This window comes from Esox lucius, chromosome 4 (genome assembly GCF_011004845.1).
Source record: "Esox lucius isolate fEsoLuc1 chromosome 4, fEsoLuc1.pri, whole genome shotgun sequence".
Taxonomy (NCBI): Eukaryota; Metazoa; Chordata; class Actinopteri; order Esociformes; family Esocidae; genus Esox; species Esox lucius.
In genome coordinates this window covers 8920880-8938778 of record NC_047572.1, presented here as the reverse complement: position 1 = coordinate 8938778, position 17899 = coordinate 8920880, and the positions used below count along the sequence as shown (strand labels likewise).

The 17899-nt window shown below is 39.4% G+C and overlaps 1 protein-coding gene across 2 annotated transcripts in view; it reads left to right on the top strand.

Moving 5' to 3' along the window:
- Positions 1-3126: 3126 nt before the first annotated feature.
- Positions 3127-17899, top strand: part of pigg (phosphatidylinositol glycan anchor biosynthesis class G) — a 118902-nt gene continuing 104129 nt past the window's right edge. The window contains exons 1-2 of one of the 2 annotated variants that reach the window (XM_020046105.2): positions 3127-3613; positions 3957-4162. In XM_020046105.2, the coding sequence (XP_019901664.2) occupies positions 3460-3613; positions 3957-4162 (360 nt within the window). In that variant the 5' untranslated portion in view covers positions 3127-3459. The remainder of the gene's footprint in view (positions 3614-3956; positions 4163-17899) is intronic. The other variant, XM_010904606.4, reaches the window with a different exon arrangement.

Genomic DNA, 17899 nt, shown 5'->3' with positions numbered 1-17899 from the left:
CTAAGTAGATGTAACATATACACTGTTTATTTACTTGCAGTAATATTTTCTCAGTAATATTTTCTATTGTTGATTTGCACCATGTATTGTCCACTAGAAACATACACAGCGGCTTTGTATGAAATTTGTTTGGGATCTCTTTTCTTCTAAACCTCATGCCAGCATCTTCCATGTTCTGTTTACACGTAAACTGCTGTTTCCTGAAGCTGCCAACCTGAACATTTGTGTTTGCCATGTTCGTGCTGAGATACTAGGCTACAGGAAACAGTCAGAGGAAGGATGGTAATGGATTCCAGGCAAAAGCTGGCACTGGTTCTGATTCACTCCCTTTCATACAAGCACCGAGTCATACACTCAGCACACACACACACTCTTAATTTACCCATTCAGTAGTGACAGAAAAGATTTGTTAAAGATACTGTAAGAAACTAATTTCTTACATTGTGACATCCGTGCCAAATTTGCATGCCAGATTGAAAAAATGAATGCCATGAAATCTCATAAAGCTTTACATTTACCCAGAGACCTGCCTACAGTATGATTTCACACATTTATTTTACATTTAAATCAAACAAAACAATATTCACCAGAAAAATGAAATACTTGGCTGGGCATCTTGTTTTCTTATGAACCATTACACTGACTTGACATTATACTTCTTGAAAGTATTTGATCCCCTTAAGTATTATAGATTTTTAGGGGTTCAACATGAAATATTTATTTAATCAGAATCAGAAGAGTCTTTTTTATCTGACAAAACAGGTTTACAGTTAACAATTCCATATATTGATTTAAATAAAGTATTGTGTGTAGAACAAAAATAAAATTAAAATAGGAATTAGTGCTTGTGCAAAAATAGTTAAGTAGAATAGGGTGAATAAATTATTGGGTACCAAAAAAAACAATCAAAGGAAGGATCACTAGGAAAGTGTTTTGGGCAGGACTGATAAAACAGAGAAAATACTGGTGAATGCAAAACACACCATGCCAAGATTGAAGGAGATCTCAAAGGACATCGGGAACAGAGAAGTGAGAGCACATCAGTCTACGGAAAGCCATACAACCATCTGAAACAGATTTAAGATCCATCAGTTCACTGTGTGGCAAAACATTAACAAATGCATTTAACATGAGAGCAACTCAGGCTAGAAATGTATGCCCTTCCAAAATATCCCCAACAGCCACAAGAAAAATATAAACATCAAGAAAATGCCAACCCAAATCAGATCTGAAGATTTGCAGACCTCCCTAGCTGCATCTCAGGTTACTGTGCGAGATTCAATAATAAGAACACTGAATTGAAATGGTATTCATGGGAGAGTTACTAGGAAGAAGCATCTGCTGTCAAATATGAACCAAACTCCCTGTCTTACCTTTGCCAGACCTGGACAAACACAAAGATTTCTGGTAGTTAATTCTGATGGGTCCAAAATTCACAATAAATTTGTCCAAAATTTCCCTATTTTGGTCACAATCAAAACTCCTATGTTTGGCAAAACCTCAACACTACCTACCACCAAAAAACCCTATCCCAACAGTCAAGCACAGTGGTGGGAATGTGAAGATCTGGGGCTGCTTTTCCTTCTCTGGACCTGGTCAACTGCACATCATCAAGGTAACTATGAATTCTGAGGTAAACCAGAAAATTCTTGAACAGAACATCAGGCCATCAGTCAAGGAGCCAAAGCTGTAGGTTCACATACTTTTCAGCAGCACTGTATATATTGAAGTATTTGGATAATCTCTTTTTGGCTTCACAGCTTTTTCTCATTAGGCATGTTTGTTTGCATTGTTATGACATGGATTAGATTCTTACTAAGAGAGCTGTCAATATCTAATCTTGACTCTGATTGCTCTGAAAATATTTCATCCAATATTCAAGCAGCATGCACTTTAACCCCATGGTGTTTGATAATTTATAATCTGAAGGTTTGATATACAGAAAAAACTATACACTAAAACATCATTTGGCAGTAAATCAAGGATCAAACTGATTTTAACAGAGCAGTGAATCTTCTTCCCGTAATAACCTGCTATAAACCTGAACCTCATTTCAATTAGGATTATGATTGGTGAGGATTTTTCCGTGACTACATTACATCTCTGTAGGAGATTGCTTAATAAGAAGTGTTTTTTTGATTTTAGACATTTGACTGGGATGATTACATAACTGTTGTTCCCCTTGAATAATTTACTTCAAACAAGATGATCTCCAAGCATTGGTCAATTTCTCAATGTGAAATCTGTCTTAGGGCTGAAATCAGTCAGAGCTCTAATGAGGAAAATGTAAAGGAAAATTGAATAAAAATACATTGCAGTCACAATGTGGGTCAGGCGTTCCTAATTATATGACAATGCATTTGCTCATGTCCAATTCCAAGCCTTGACACAAAATCTAAATTAAATATGTAATTTTTACTGAGTTATATTTCTTCTAATATCAATAGAAGGTATTTGCTCACTATCATTTCATGATCATTTTATTAAGTACAACTGAAACATTAATTCAATCATTTCTACAAGTGAGGAGGGCCATTCGAGCATGTGCAAAGGGCTCTCTGAGCAACTACGTAGGGCAGTGTTTACCAATCCTGGTCCTGGGGACATTTTGGTTTTTACCCTAGCACTCACACACCTGATTCGAATTTGGTAGATAGGTTGATTACGTCCATGAAGTGCTTTATTGGCAGTGCAATATTTGCATCAGATGTGTGAGTGCTGGGGCAAAAACAAAAACGTGCACTCCTCGAGGTCCCCAGGATAGGGAAACACTCCAAAGACGCAGGATTGTAACATACACAATGCTTCTTAGGCAGACAGACAGCTGACAAAGAATAATAGGTCCATCTACTGGGGAAATTGTGTAATGGATTTTACGTTTCACGTTTCAATGTTTAGGATACACAAAGCATCCTAGCATTCCATAGGCAAGCATTTCACCTTACAGCGTTAAAATTAAAATAATTTCAGAACAGAAAAAAGGCCAAAACAACAGTACTTTGCCCCAAAATGTGTTCGATTACTGCTCTCTGTAAATGTAGTTATCTCGCGCTGTCACGTGTAGTACGATGGACTGGTAGTAGAGCGCATATGGTAGAGCGGCTTCACAAATTCTAGCAACGTTTGACTGCTTTCACAACCCGTAGTTGGTTTGAACTAACCCGGAAATGGAGACTGTTTCTCCTGAACGGAGAGCATCCTTCTTCGAACTGATGTAAACAAATGTAGCCGTGGTGGTGAATATGCCTCAAAATACATGTTTTTTGTAAAATTAGGGCACTCTGTCTTGCTATGAAGTTGAGAGACATTCATTACAACAAACATTTAACTAACGTTAGATAGCATAGCTTAGCACATCTTTGTAAAGCAAGAGTCAAGGGATTAATTCAAACGCTGCTGTCAAGAAAACTGTTTATCCTTTTAATGGCATAGCAGTAGGCTAGCTAACCAGTTAGTAAAATGAAGGTTCGTTCCTCCATTTTTGCCTCTTTGTGTCTCATACTCGAAGTATTAGGGATTGCATTGTTTTTAAGGGGATTTTTTCCAGTCCCAATCAAATCATCATTTTCATCGAAGAGCAAGCTGTCAGATCTTCCGGCTGAACCATTTACAGGTCTATTGCTGTATTGACATTATGTTGCTTTTTTGTGATTAACTTTTTTTTTGTTGATGCCCGTTTTGGCCAGGACACTCATATAAAAGAGATTTTTAATCTCAGTGAGTCCTTTTCCTGAGTAAATAAAGGTTAAATAAAAAAAATTTTTGTCTCTTACCTAGCTAGCTATATTGATTTTATGCATTAGAGCTAGCTTGCTTAACAGAATTTTATTAAGGTTATGTTTTGCATGCAAAATGATTGTTGGCCTAACCATTGGTTCCTATATGTTGTCTGAACATTAACATTAGAATGCCTTAACATTAGAATGTGTCTGTAACTGGATTATTTTGGATTGCAGGCAGTTCTCCAAATTCGTCCAAACTTCCAGACCCTCTTTTTAAAAGAGTAGTGATAATGTTGATCGATGCTCTCAGGGAGGACTTTGTGTTTGGTTCTAATGGGAGGAATGACATGCCCTACACAAGGCACCTAGTGGAGAGGGGTTCTACACACAGCTTTGTGGCCAAGGCAAGAGCTCCTACAGTTACAATGCCAAGAATCAAGGTAAGATGTTGTTTTACCAATGTTGATGTGTATCGTGCCAAAATAACTACATTTCAGACCCACAGCTTAATGTGCAAATTTATCCCAGTGAAAAGTCTTCTCTGACCAGTTTCCAATAGAGTCTGTTAAGAAATATGATACAACCTTGTTTCCAAAAAAGTTGGGATGCTGTGTAAAATGTAAATAAAAACAGAATGCCATGATGTGCAAATCATTTAAACCCTATATTCAATAGAACATAGTACAAAGACAATGTATCAATTGTTGGAACTGAGACATTTTATTGTTCCATTTATAATGCAGCTCTGGAAAAAATTAAGAGACCACTCTGAATTTTTCTTAAATCAGCATCTCTACATGTTTGGCACCCATTTGATTCCAGTGTCTGTTCAATTCCAGCACAGGCACACCTAATTTTATTTAATGAGGTACTGATTAGGTGATTCCCTAAACCAAATCTAAGTTAATGTGGAAAAGTATAAAAACCGCTGCGGTGGTAAACACTATCCTCTTGCAATAGGACAAGCTGGATGACAAAAACAGTGCAAGTAGTACCTCAAAGGTAGTTTTGAATAAAAAATAAAAACAACTATTCATCATGACAAAAGTGTTGAAAAGAAAAGCTTTGAGTGAAGAAAATATTCTGGCTTTACTGGCAGAGGGATACAGTGAGCAGTTCGTAAGATCAAGGTCAAGCAACAGACATTGGGGACAACAAAGCTACAGACTATCAGAGGGCGAAAACAACTGTCCACTGACGGTTCAAAACAGGCTCCTAGAGCCAGGGCTGAAGTCATGCAAAGCTACAAAAAAGACCTTCATCAGCAAAGAAGAACCAGGCTGAAGTTTGCAAAAGACCATAAGGATTGGACCGTAGAGAAATGGAGTAAGGTCATCTTCTCTGACAAGTCACATTTTCAGCTTTGCCCAACACCTGGTTGTCTAATGGTTAGACAGAGACCTGGAGAGGCCTACAAGCCATAGTGTCTCGCACCACGGTGAAATTTGGTGGAGGATCAGTGATGATCTGGGGATGCTTCAGCAAGGCTGGAATCGGGCTGATGTGTCTTTGTGAAGGACGCATCCAGCCAAGTACAATGTTATCCTGGTAGAAAACCTGCTTCTTTCTGCTCTAACAATGTTCCCCAACTCTGAGAATTGTTTTTTCTAGCAGGAAAATGCTCCATACCACACAGCCAGGTCAATCAAGGTGTGGTTTGAGGACCACCAGATCAAGACCCTGTCATGGCCAGCCCAATCTCCAGACCTGAACCCCATTGAAAACCTCTGGAATTTGATCAAGTAAAAGATGGATGGTCACAAGCTATCAAACAAAGCAGAGCTACTTGAATTTTTGTGCCAGGAGTTGCATAAAGTCACCCAACAGCAATGTGACAGACTGGTGGAGAGCATGCAAAGACGCATGAAAGCTGTGATAAAAAATCTGGTTTATTCCACCAAATATTGATTTCTGAACTCTTCCTAAGTTAAAACATTAGTATTTTGTTGTTGCAAAATGAATATGAATTTCTTTTCTTTGCATTATTTGAACAATGCATATTCTCTTAGTTATTTCGACCAGTGGTTGTTTTCTATAAATAAATACTCAAAATGACAATATTTTTTATGGAATTTGGGAGTAATGTTGTCAGTATTTTATAGAATAAAACACATTTTTTCATTTTACTCAAATACATACTTATGAATAGTAAAACCAGAGAAACTGATAATTTTGCAGTGGTCTCTTAATTTTTTCCAGAGCTGTAAATGCCAGCAACACATTTCAAAATAGTTGGGAGAGAGGCAACAAAAGACTGGACAAATTGTGTAATGCTAAAAAGCAAAACCTTGTGGAATATCACACAACTAATAAGGTCAATTGGCAACGGGTCAGTAATGTGATTGGGTATAAAAAGATCATTCCATAGAGGATGGGTCTGTCAGAAGTGAGGATTGGGAGGGGTTCACTACTGAAAGACTGCGCAGTCAAATAGTGCAACAATTTATGAAAAAATATTCTCTATGTAAAATTGCAAAGAGTTTGAGGATCATATCTGTCGTACATAATATCATTAACAGATTCAGAGAATCCAGAGAAACCTCTGAATGCAAGGGATAAGGGGTCAAACCTATTTTGGATGTCCGTGATCTTTTGGCCCTCTGACAGCACTGCATTAAATCGATTCTGGGTAACACTTTCCGTTGATACTTATTACTATGTAACTGCGATGTAAATACATATTAACAACTGTGTTAACTATGTTTTACATTGTAATTCCAATATAATGATTTATCGATATAGGTTAATGCACTTGTGGAAAAACAAGGTATTTACAAACATCCTATAGGATGTTATTCCTAGTGTGTAATTACACATGATTTTTGTTTTAGGAATTGCACAATGTCTTATTACATATTACACAAAAAACATTGCAATTACACTTCTGCAATCGGCTCTGTTGCACCATATGAATAACTACACCGAAGATGTTGTCTCTAGCTAATCCTAACCGTGGCTGTCCCTCCTACAGCTAGATGCTGACCCTCAAACATTGCCTGACATTCAGATTTCAGAGGCAAGAGTAATTCTACTTAGAGATTGTGTACATATGCCCAACATATTACACATCTCACCGAAAATTGGAGGTTTAACAAATGGGGTCAGTAATCAGTAATGCGTCTTTAACTGACAATCACTACTGGCTAACTTCCCATACTTATTGCCTGGCTACAATTTCTTCTTCGAACAATCCAATGTTATGTATGAACAATGTCATTTTTTTAAACCGGGGCTCAGTGGTCCTTCTTCCACTGCTCCAAGGTCCAGTTCCAATGCTTGCGTGCCTGTTGTAGGTGCTTTTGGTGGTGGACAGGGGTCATCATGGGCACTCTGACCGTTCTGCGGCTATGCAGCCCCATATGCAGCAGCGTGTAATGCACTGTGTTGTGACACATTTCTCCCGTAACGGTCATTAAAGGTTTAGACCTTCTGTCGGTTCGAACCAGAGGGATAGCCTTTGTTGCCCTCATGAATCGATGAACCTTGGGTGCCCAACACGCTGTTGCTTGTTTGTGTTTTGTCCTTCATCTGTCGATAAGTACTCACCACTTCTGACTGGGAGCCTGCCATAAGCCTTGTCGTATCAGAGATGCTCTGACCAAGTCGTCTGGCTATAACAATTTGGCCCTTGTCAAATTCGCTCAGGTCTGAACTCGAGCCCGTTTCCCCTACTTCCAACACGTTGACTATGAGAACTGGTTGTTCAATTACCATCTAATCTACCCAGACCTTGACATGTGCCCTTGTTTAGAGATGATCAACGTTATTCGCTTCACTTGTGAGCAGTCATAATGTTTTGGCTCATCAGTGTATTCCCCTGACAAATATTATAGTTTTACTGAATTAGAAGTGGTACATTGAATTGTTGTTTTGTTTGTTTTAATGTTTGGAAATATATAGAATGAAGAAAAAAGTGTCGCTAACCACTGTGCCTTGGAAGCTCCCAGTTTAATCAGTTGAAAGAAATTGCCTTGAAGAAGCCCCCATCTGTGGCTTCCATCTGTAAACCATTAAACTTACTGTAATTTTCAGGCTTTTAACTCCTCTTTTGGATGATAATTGGTAAGGCTTCAACTGTAAAACGAAGTTCAGACTGAAGAGCGCCCTACAGAAGGAAGTATTTAATATATATATATTTTCTCGTTGGCCAATCAGATATTTAAAATAGCTAGATGTTTTAAAAAATATTTTCCAGATGGTTTTTAACCTAAACACTGCGTACTGAACAGTAACCCGGTGTTATTCTCTTATAATGTTGGCTCAGTATGCGAGCGAACAGAATACTCTCAAGTGCATACTGTAAATACTCACACTTGAATACTAACAATATTTTCTATATTTTAATAACCTTGACCATGCGTAAAAGTTATAGAAATGCATAGATTAGGAAATGTTTGGAAATTTCTGTGAGCACATTTGATCAATAATCAGTAAGTGGAATCTGTGTCACAACACCAAGGCACTGCCAAGAAAAGGCTGTCTATCAAAACTCAGTTCTCAAACAAGAAGTAGACTTGTGAGTGCCACTATGTGAGAGGTCAATTATCACTTTGAAGGCGCTATAGAGTTCAATGGCTGGGAATAGAATAATGGTACACTTATCAATCATATCATGAGCACTGCATAAAACTGCCTTGTATTGACAGGTGGCAAGAAAGAATCCCTTATTCAAAAAGTACCATCTGAAAACACAAGTGACTGTGGAAAAAAGTTTTCTGGTCAGAGACCTTTCTGTCCAAAACCCAAAGTGTGGCGCAAATCTAATACTGCCCATTTTTAGCACACAATATTCCTACAGTGAAGTGTGGTGGTGGCATCATCATTCTGTGGGGATTCTTCCCATCAGCAGGGACTGGGGATATTTGTTAAATACAGGAAGAATGCATAGAGCAAAATTAAGGGAAATATTGCTAGGAAAACTAAAGCGAGGAAAATAAAGAAATTAAATTGCAGCAAGACACTGACAAGCATAAAGCCAAAGCTGCATTAGAGTGGCTCGAGAACAAAAATTTAACGTCCTACAGTGGCCAAGTCAAAGTCCCAATTTGTATCAAACTTAGAATCTGTGTCATTATTTTTTTCTTTCTTGAGTCTGCAATCGGTTGTCACTGAGGATCTAGACAACCTTTCTTGTCTCTTTGGAGTTTTTAGACAGGTTTTGCACTACCATTAAAATGGACTGATGGTGGTGAGAACCTAATCGCTATTCACAGCCCAAAAGATTAAAACAAACTTGAATTTTAGTGAAAGTAGACAATATGTTTGAACTATGGTAGAGGTGAATAAAAGGGTTTTTATGGAACAATAGCACTTATTAGAGACAGTCAAATTATCGTTTATGTAAATGTTTACTCTTTTTGTTTACAGTTAATTGTGCAATACATATTTATCTGTTTTGGAACAGGAAGAAAATAGAAAATGCCTATTTATATTCTTAATCAGTTTGGTTGCTAACATTTTGTGGGCTGTAATGATTGAATATTAAAGCATTAACCCGCTGACTAAAAGCTATGCTCATTCAAAAGTGATTCTAACTAAACCTAAATGTTCTCCTATAGATTTGTAAGAATGTCTAATACAACAAAAAGGCTTCTTTCCATTTATACAGGTTACAATTTGTAATTTCAATTAATTGAAAAGGAAACAGTTAAAGTATCATTCATTTTAAAATTACTGGCAATATTTAGGCTAAATTCAAATACACTTGCAAGAAACCTTTCCTTGTTAAAAAACCCCCCCAAAATATTTGTTTATTTCACAAATATATGGGAATGTCTACTCATTACAAAGTTACGCTCAACTGATTATAGCAATTTCTGTGGAGGCAGGTTAAAAGTGTCAAATATACAGTGGGGAGAACAAATATTTGATACACTGCCGATTTTGCAGGTTTTCCTACTTACAAAGCATGTAGAGGTCTGTAATTTTCATCATAGGTACACTTCAACTGTGAGAGACGGAATCTGAAACAAAAATCCAGAAAATCACATTGTATGATTTTTAAATAATTCATTTGCATTTTATTGCATGGCATAAGTATTTGATCACCTACCAACCAGTAAGAATTCCGGCTCTCACAGACCTGTTAGTTTTTCTTTAAGAAGCCCTCCTGTTCTCCACTCATTACCTGTATTAACTGCACCTGTTTGAACTTATTACTTATATAAAAGACACTTATCCACACACTCAAACAGACTCCAACCTCTCCACAATGGCCAAGACCAGAGAGCTGTGTAAGGACATCAGGGATAAAATTGTAGACCTGCACAAGGCTGGGATGGGCTACAGGACAATAGGCAAGCAGCTTGGTGAGAAGGCAACAACTGTTGGCGCAATTATTAGAAAAAGTTCAAGATGTCGGTCAATCTCCCTCGGTCTGGGGCTCCATGCAAGATCTCACCTCGTGGGGCATCAATGATCACGAGGAAGATGAGGGATCAGCCTAGAACTACACGGCCGGACCTGGTCAATGACTTGAAGAGAGCTGGGACCACAGTCTCAAAGAAAACCATTAGTAACACACTATGCAGTCATAGATAAAAATCCTGCAGCGCACGCAAGGTCCCCCTGCTCAAGCCAGTGCATGCCCAGGCCCATCTGAAGTTTGCCAATGACCATCTGGATGAACCAGAGGAGGAATTGGAGAAGGTCATGTGGTCTGAGGAGACAAAAATTTAGCTTTTTGGTCTAAACTCCACTTGCCGTGTTTGGAGGAAGAAGAAGGTACAACTCCAAGAACACCATCCCAACCATGAAGCATGGAGGTGGAAACATCATTCTTTGGGGATGCTTTTCTCCAAATGGGACCGGACGACTACACTGTATTGAGGGGAGGATGGATTGGGCCATGTATCGCAAGATCTTGGCCAACAGCCTCCTTCCCTCAGTATGAGCATTAAAGATGGGTCGTGGCTGGGTCTTCCAGCATGACAACGACCCGAAACACACAGCCAGGGCAACTAAGGAGTGGCTCCGTAAGAAGCATCTCAAGGTCCTGGAGTGACCTAGCCAGTCTCCTGACCTGAACCCAATAGAAAATCTTTGGAGGGAGCTGGAAGTACATATTGCCCAGCAACAGCCCTGAAACCTTAAGGATCTGGAGAAGGTCTGTATGGAGGAGTGAGCCAAAATCCCTGCTGCAGTGTGTGCAAACCTGGTCAAGAACTACAGGAAACGTATGATCTCTGGAATTGCAAACAAAGGTTTCTATACCAAATATTAAGTTCTGCTTTTCTGATGTATCAAATACTTATGTCATGCAATAAAATGCAAATGAATTACTTAAAAATCCAATGTAATTTTCTGGATTTTGCTTTTAATTTATACCTTGCCTATAAGAAAGTTTACGTTTTAGTTGTGTCAGTGCCTCCCCCCATTTATAAGTTCAATAAATAATTATACAAACCACAGCTCCATACTACTTAATAATGTAGAGAAATGAAACTGTATCCTGGATATTCAATATTCTGGTTTAGTTTTGGGGATCTTTCGTGGCTTTTGACCATTTTATCAAATTCCTTATGTTTTACTCAATGATAAAAAGTAGAGGTTGACGCAGGCTTCAAAGTGCTGTATTCTCTTTCTCAATTGGCCTTAGAATTAACTAGCTAGCTTAATCTTATTGTAGTTTGTTTACCAGGCCAAGACTGGTAGCTGTTTCTCTCTTCCTCTGATCATTTACGTGCATCCTCCGCTTCAGAAAAAGTAGGCTATGTTGCTCATACAGTATCTCTCTGTTTACATCCACACCCCTCCTAGATGTAATTTTTTTAGGGAATGTAAAAGAGCATGGGACGTGAGTAGTTAAAGTATGAAAATTATTTAACTTTTTCGGGATCCGGACAGTACAGAAAAATTATTTTAAAGACCAGACAGGATGGGAAAGAAATTTCCACCCATGTCAACCACCAGTAACATGTTGTTTTTGGATCTGGTGGTCTAGTATACAATACAGTTTATACGATGTGAATCGTATAAACTGTAATGGACAATACAGGTGCAATCAATGAGCGAGATTTCTCTGAAATTCAAACTTTTAATCAAATAAAAGGAATGCTTATGTTGGATGACCCAACTGAACATTTTACAATAAAACTGTTCAAGACGTCGTCTGTTTGTGTTCTTTGCCACAAATATCTTATAGTGATGCAATAATACAGGAACAGAAATGGTAAAACAGTTGTCAGCTCATATTAATATTGAAATCTTCTCATTCAGACCAGGAGGTGGCAGTGCAACACTGCTGTAATCGAATGGTGCATCTTCCCAAATCACTGCAGTGCACCCAATCAACTGGTATGACACGGCCAACTAACCCAAATCAAAATCACAGAGAGACACAGCCCATTCATTACAAGTACACCAGCATGACTCTGGCTTTCTGACAGTAAATACATCCCAGAAAAAGCAGTTTGGGGAGGAATGTAATTGAGAGAATCGTTAAGATAATAAATATTTCAGGGGACGTATACTGCTGGTATTGTACTCTGGGAATTGCTGCCCTTGTGTTGTGTGGCACAGAGGGAATGGCATTACTTGGGTCTTGTTTCATGTTGATAATAGCCAGGAACATGCACAGAATTAATTAGTTGTAATACTGACACAAAGCATCAGAAATTGGAACATGTTTGTTCTCACCACTGTATATTGCTCTAGAAAAGAGTGTCTGCTAAATTACTGTAAATGTAACATGCATAAACAAATTTATGGCAAACATTACTGTAAAGATTCATGCAGCACACACACACACACACACACACCCTCACACAAACATTTAGGTTTTCCTGGTCTGTTTTCAAAGTATGTAGTGCTGTCGAGCCAGGCTGCCGATCATATGTCATGTATATGCCAATTTATGTCTCAATGCCACTCACTTTCAAACATGGCTTTTTATGGTTAACTGAGTTATGATAGTGATTCCACTAACAGATTATGCACATATAAAGAACATACTACACAACCAGGCCAAAATGGAAGGTTTACGAAAATATTGTATAAATTGCAACTCCCTGACTGCAGCTTTAAAAGAATATATTTTCAGTTAAGCAAGAGTGACCCACTGACTAGGCTCAGTCCCTGATTTTATCCAACTAGGCTAAATGTTCAGAAGATCTTTCTTTGGAGACAGGGAGTGTTCTTATGAATACACCGATCGGCCGAAACATTATGACCACTGACAGGTGAAGTGAATAACACTGATAATCTCGTTATCATTGCACTGGTCAGTGGGTGGGATATATTAAGCAGCAAGTGAACATTCTGTCCTCAAAGTTGATGTGTTTGAAGCAGGAAAAATGGGCAAGCACAAGGATCTGAGTGTATTTGACAAGGACCCAATTGACGACTGGGTCAGATCATCTCCAAAACTGCATCCCTTGTGGGGTGTTCCCGGTCTGCAGTGGTCAGAACCTATCAAAAGTGGCCCAAGGATGGAAAAGCAGTGAACTGGCGACAGGTTCAGTGAAGGCTGGCTCGTGTGGTCCGATCCAACAGACAAGCTGTTGTAGCTCAAATTGCTGAAAAAGTGAATGCTGGTACTGATAGAAAGGTGAACACACAGTGCAACACAGTTTGTTGCGTATGGGGCTCCGTAGCCGCAGACCAGTCAGGGTGCCCATGCCGTCCACTGCTGAAAGCGCATACAATGGTAATGTGAGCATCAGAACTGGGTCACAGAGCAATGGAAGTAGGTGGCCTAGTCTAATGAATCATGTTTTCTTTTACATCACGTGGATGGCCAGGTGCGTGTACGTTGCTTACCTTGAGAACACATGGCACCAGGATGCACTATGGGAAGGAGGCAAGACGGCGGAGGGAGTGTGATGCTGCTGGGAAACCTTGGGTTCTGTTATTCATGTGGATGTTACTTAGACGCATACCACCTACCTGAGCATTGTTGCAGACCAATGTGCACCCTTTCATGGCAACATTATTCCCTGATGACATTGGCCTCTTTCAGATGGATAATGCGCCCTACCACAAAGCAAAAATGGTTCAGGAATGGTTTGAGGAACAGTTTCTTGGCCTCCAATTGTTCAATGTCTTGGCCTCCATTTTCTCCAGATCTCAATCCAATCGAGCATCTGTGGGATGTCTTGGACAAACACGTCCAATCCATGGAGGCCCCACCTCGCAACTTACAGGACTTAAAGGATCTGCTGCTAACGTCTTGGTGCCAGATACCACAGCACACCTTCAGAGGTCTAGTGGAGTCCATGCCTCGATGGGTCAGGGCTGTTTTGGCAGCAAAAGGGGGACCTACACATATTAGGCAGGTGGTCATAATGTTATGTCTGATCAGTGTATGTTTGAATGGGGTTTGTTCCTCTGAGAAAGGTGAAATTGGGGCCATAAAAAAAGAAAAGGGGTGAAGAAATTAATTGCTTTGTGATAGAGGTGAAATCTGAGCCTTTAGTTTTAACACTATTTTATTTTCAGGGTCACCTCACTTCATTGTCTTTGTTGTCTCTGACCGTTTAGCTGGGAGTGTCTCAACCAGATTGAATAACTCAGAATAACTCTTTACCCAAATGAAGTAATGCGATAGTTACGGTAGACAAAACACAGTATCAGGCTTATTACGGAATGTCAAAGCATGGTCTGCTCCATTGAGGCCATCTCCATTTTTATAGAGATACTCCGGTCACCTAATCAACAATAGGCATTTTTCTTCTAGCTGAAACGGACAGCGCGGTGCATCCACTTCACCTGCTGCACACCTGAACCTCATTTTGATTGTGATTGTGATTGATGGTGATCTGTCTGAGACAGGGAGAGGTCACTTTCAGACAAGGTGAGATCACTTGTTTGAGAACATTGTGTTTTCGGAGGAGATTTGCAGTTTCAATTAGGTGTGACATAAAATAAAGTTTTAGGTGAAAACATGGATTGCCCGGCTTGGCTGAACACACATTTTCCATTAGGCTACTACTTAAGAGAGGATCATTGTGAGTAAAGTTGCTTCCTCACAGTTAGTGTCAGCAACGCAAGACCAGTATTCGAGTTATGCTCACTCATTAGCCCAGGGGCCCCGTGAAGGGCAGTGCAGTTGGCCGGCACCCTCTGTTTGTGGTGTTAGTAATCAAATGTGGCTGCCTTTCCTTGTGTCGTGCTCTAGGAATCTCTGGCGGCTAAATTGAGGTATAAAGGTCAGAGTGTGTTCCCTCCAGCACCTAAGGATGCTTGTGTTGGTATGTTGCCTGAATGGACCAATGTGAGAGTGAATCATGGCCGGCTCCAGGAATAAGTGACATAAGCAGTCGCTCAGGACCCCAGAACACTAGGGGGCCTCCGATTGCTAGGGAGCATCCGAGCGATAGGCGAGAAGGGTCCCAAAATAAATTTTTGCTTAGGGCTTCCAATACTCTAGAGCCGGCACTGGAGTGAATGAATCAGGTTAGTTTACCACATGCAGGACATTTATTTAACCTTTTAATATCTAACCTGTAAACTTTTAAAATGTCACTTGTAGGTGCATTTTCTGACACTTTCATGTTGTCTTTTCCTCACCGAAATTGGACATCTTCCATGGGGTCAGAAAGAAATTCCAGCATTTGGATTAATCCACCTGTGTATTTTACCTTTCTTCCTTTTTTTACCCATATTTTACCAATTGTAAGTTAACTGAGAACACCTAGGGGGAATTAGGGTTAAATGTCTTGCTCAGAGACCGAAAGATAGAAAAACTACAGATGAGTAATAACTTTTGACAGTTCAATCAATAAATCACAGATATTAGGCTCTTAGTTTCCTTCCTTTACAATAGGACAGTGGGAGGGTTTTATTTCTTACATTGTTTGCTTGATACCCATTATACACTTTCATCTCAATGTACCTTTCCTTTCTGTGCAATTTTCAACCATGGTGATGTGCGTGGGTAGTTGTTCTCTTCAGTAAATTATGAAGATGACAATTGCTTAGGGAGGATGATAAAGAATATTGGTTTCCAGAGAATATGTAGGAGTGCATGAAAATGCCTTGGGAAAAGAACAAAGCAATCCGATAATCTCCATTACTAAGACACTGGGGAAAGTATAGGCTAAGTCTTCTCATAAAAAGTGGGACCAAGGGCATCCATTTTTGGACATGATCATCATATCTCAGCACTTGTTTACACATAATGACATGGAAAAAAAATAAGAGGGTGCTTTAACAATTCAACAAACAGGAACAGATTTGAATTAATTTGAGTTACCCAATCCCCCCAACCCTTAGGCAGACCTAATGATGTGTAGTTATCCCAAATACAGAATCATTTTCTCAAAGTGCCACGATTTCCTTTTTAGTAAGTCTATGGCTCCCATATTTTAAGGGGTACAATAGTAAATTATCCGAAATTAGTCTTTGTATCTAAACCTGTCGGATGTATGATAGTGTGCTCCTTTCTCACTCGGTAAGTGCATTGCATGTTAATGCACCCCTGCAGCACTGGATATATTTTTGTGGAAAAATGCAACAAAGATATACGTTCAGTTAAAGTGAATATACTTTGTTTACTAAACTTCTTCTGTTGCCACTCCAAAAAAGTGTGCTTTTTTGTGCTAAGTATTGATTTTTTTGTGTACATCTTTATTTTCAATGTTTATAAATGAAGACACTTTTTATTTGAAATCCCCAAAAAGCCCTGGGACAACTGATATGACAGGTGTTTCTGGTTTATAATGTATGTTCCATCACATGATTTGCAGAGGCTTAAGACAGCTACTAATGTCTAGTCTTGATTTTAGGCTTTCTATTTGGCTTTGTCGTCACCTATTGATTGCTGCTAACATGAAAGCCGAAGACATTATGAGGCTCCGGGATCCTGGCCTTTCCCCCCCAATACTGTGCTGTTCAGTGTCTATGTTCTTTTGCCCATCTTTTCTTTTTATTGGCTTGTCTGATATATGGCTTTTTCTTTGCAAATCTGTATAGAAGGCCAGCATCCCGGAGTCGCCTCATCACTCTTGATGTTGAGACTGGTGTTTTGTGGGAGTGTTTAATGAAGCCACCAGTTGAGGACCTGTGAGACACTCTAATTTATTTACCCTCTTGCTCACTTGTGCACCAGGGCTTCCCACTCCTCTTTCTATTGTGGTTATAGCCAGTTTGCGCTGTTCTCTTAAGGGAATAGTACACTATGTTTTACGAGATCTTTTTGGCAGTTTCTTGGCAATTTCTTGCGTGGAATAGCCTTAATTTCTCAGAATAAGAGTAGCCTGATGGGTTTCAGGAGAAAGTTATTTGTTTCTGGACATTTTGAGCCTGTATTCAAACTCAATTGCTGATGCTAGTCTACTACAGTAGTCTAAAGAAATCCTGTTTTATATCTTCTTTTATAAGCATAACAGTTTTCAGCTGGGCTAACATAATTGCAAAAGGGTTTTCTAATGATTTCACAGCCTTGTAAAATGTGGTTAGCAAACACAACATGCCATTGGTACACAGGATTGATGGTTGCCGATAAGGGGCCTCTGTACGCCTATGTAGATATTTCATAAAAAATTCAGCTCCAGCTACAATAGTCACTTAAAACATTGACAGTGTCTACACTGAGCTTCTGATGAATTTGACGTTATTGAAATGGACAAAAAAGTTAGTTGTTTTCAAAAACAAGGATATTTCTAAGTGACCTAAGTGCCTGTAGGAGACTGCAGTGTAATGGGAAAATGTAATGCGGACAGATTAATAACTTTTAGCAGAAGGACTATTTGAGAAAAGTGTGTAGAAAAAAGAACTGCACAAGCTTGTGTATACCAGCTCATTTGTGACGTACGATAGGGCTATATCTTGAACATGGCTGCCACTGGAATTGGCTCGCTGCGCTTTGTTAGATGACTGCAGTAACAGAATGAACTGCACAGTGCACAGAAAGGTCTTGCCACCCATTGCCAAAGCAACTAGGACATTTCTCAGGCCGAGAAATCTGAAAGTTCTTCATTGTCCTGGGCTGTCTCCAGCTCTAAATCGAACATGCCTTTTATAACAAACAACTTAAGATGGCTGCAGTACAGGCCTGGCAGATCATAGTGGAGTCAGGCATGTGCACAGATACACCCTTAGGAGGCACTAGGGGGAACCCTGCCCATTTCCCCTCTCACTCAACAAGTGCCCTTTTAGCCCATCAATCATCTGTGCCCACATTGTTAGCATGTATTGTTGGTCTGCGATGTGCGTTACTTGAGCAGATGGGTATGTGT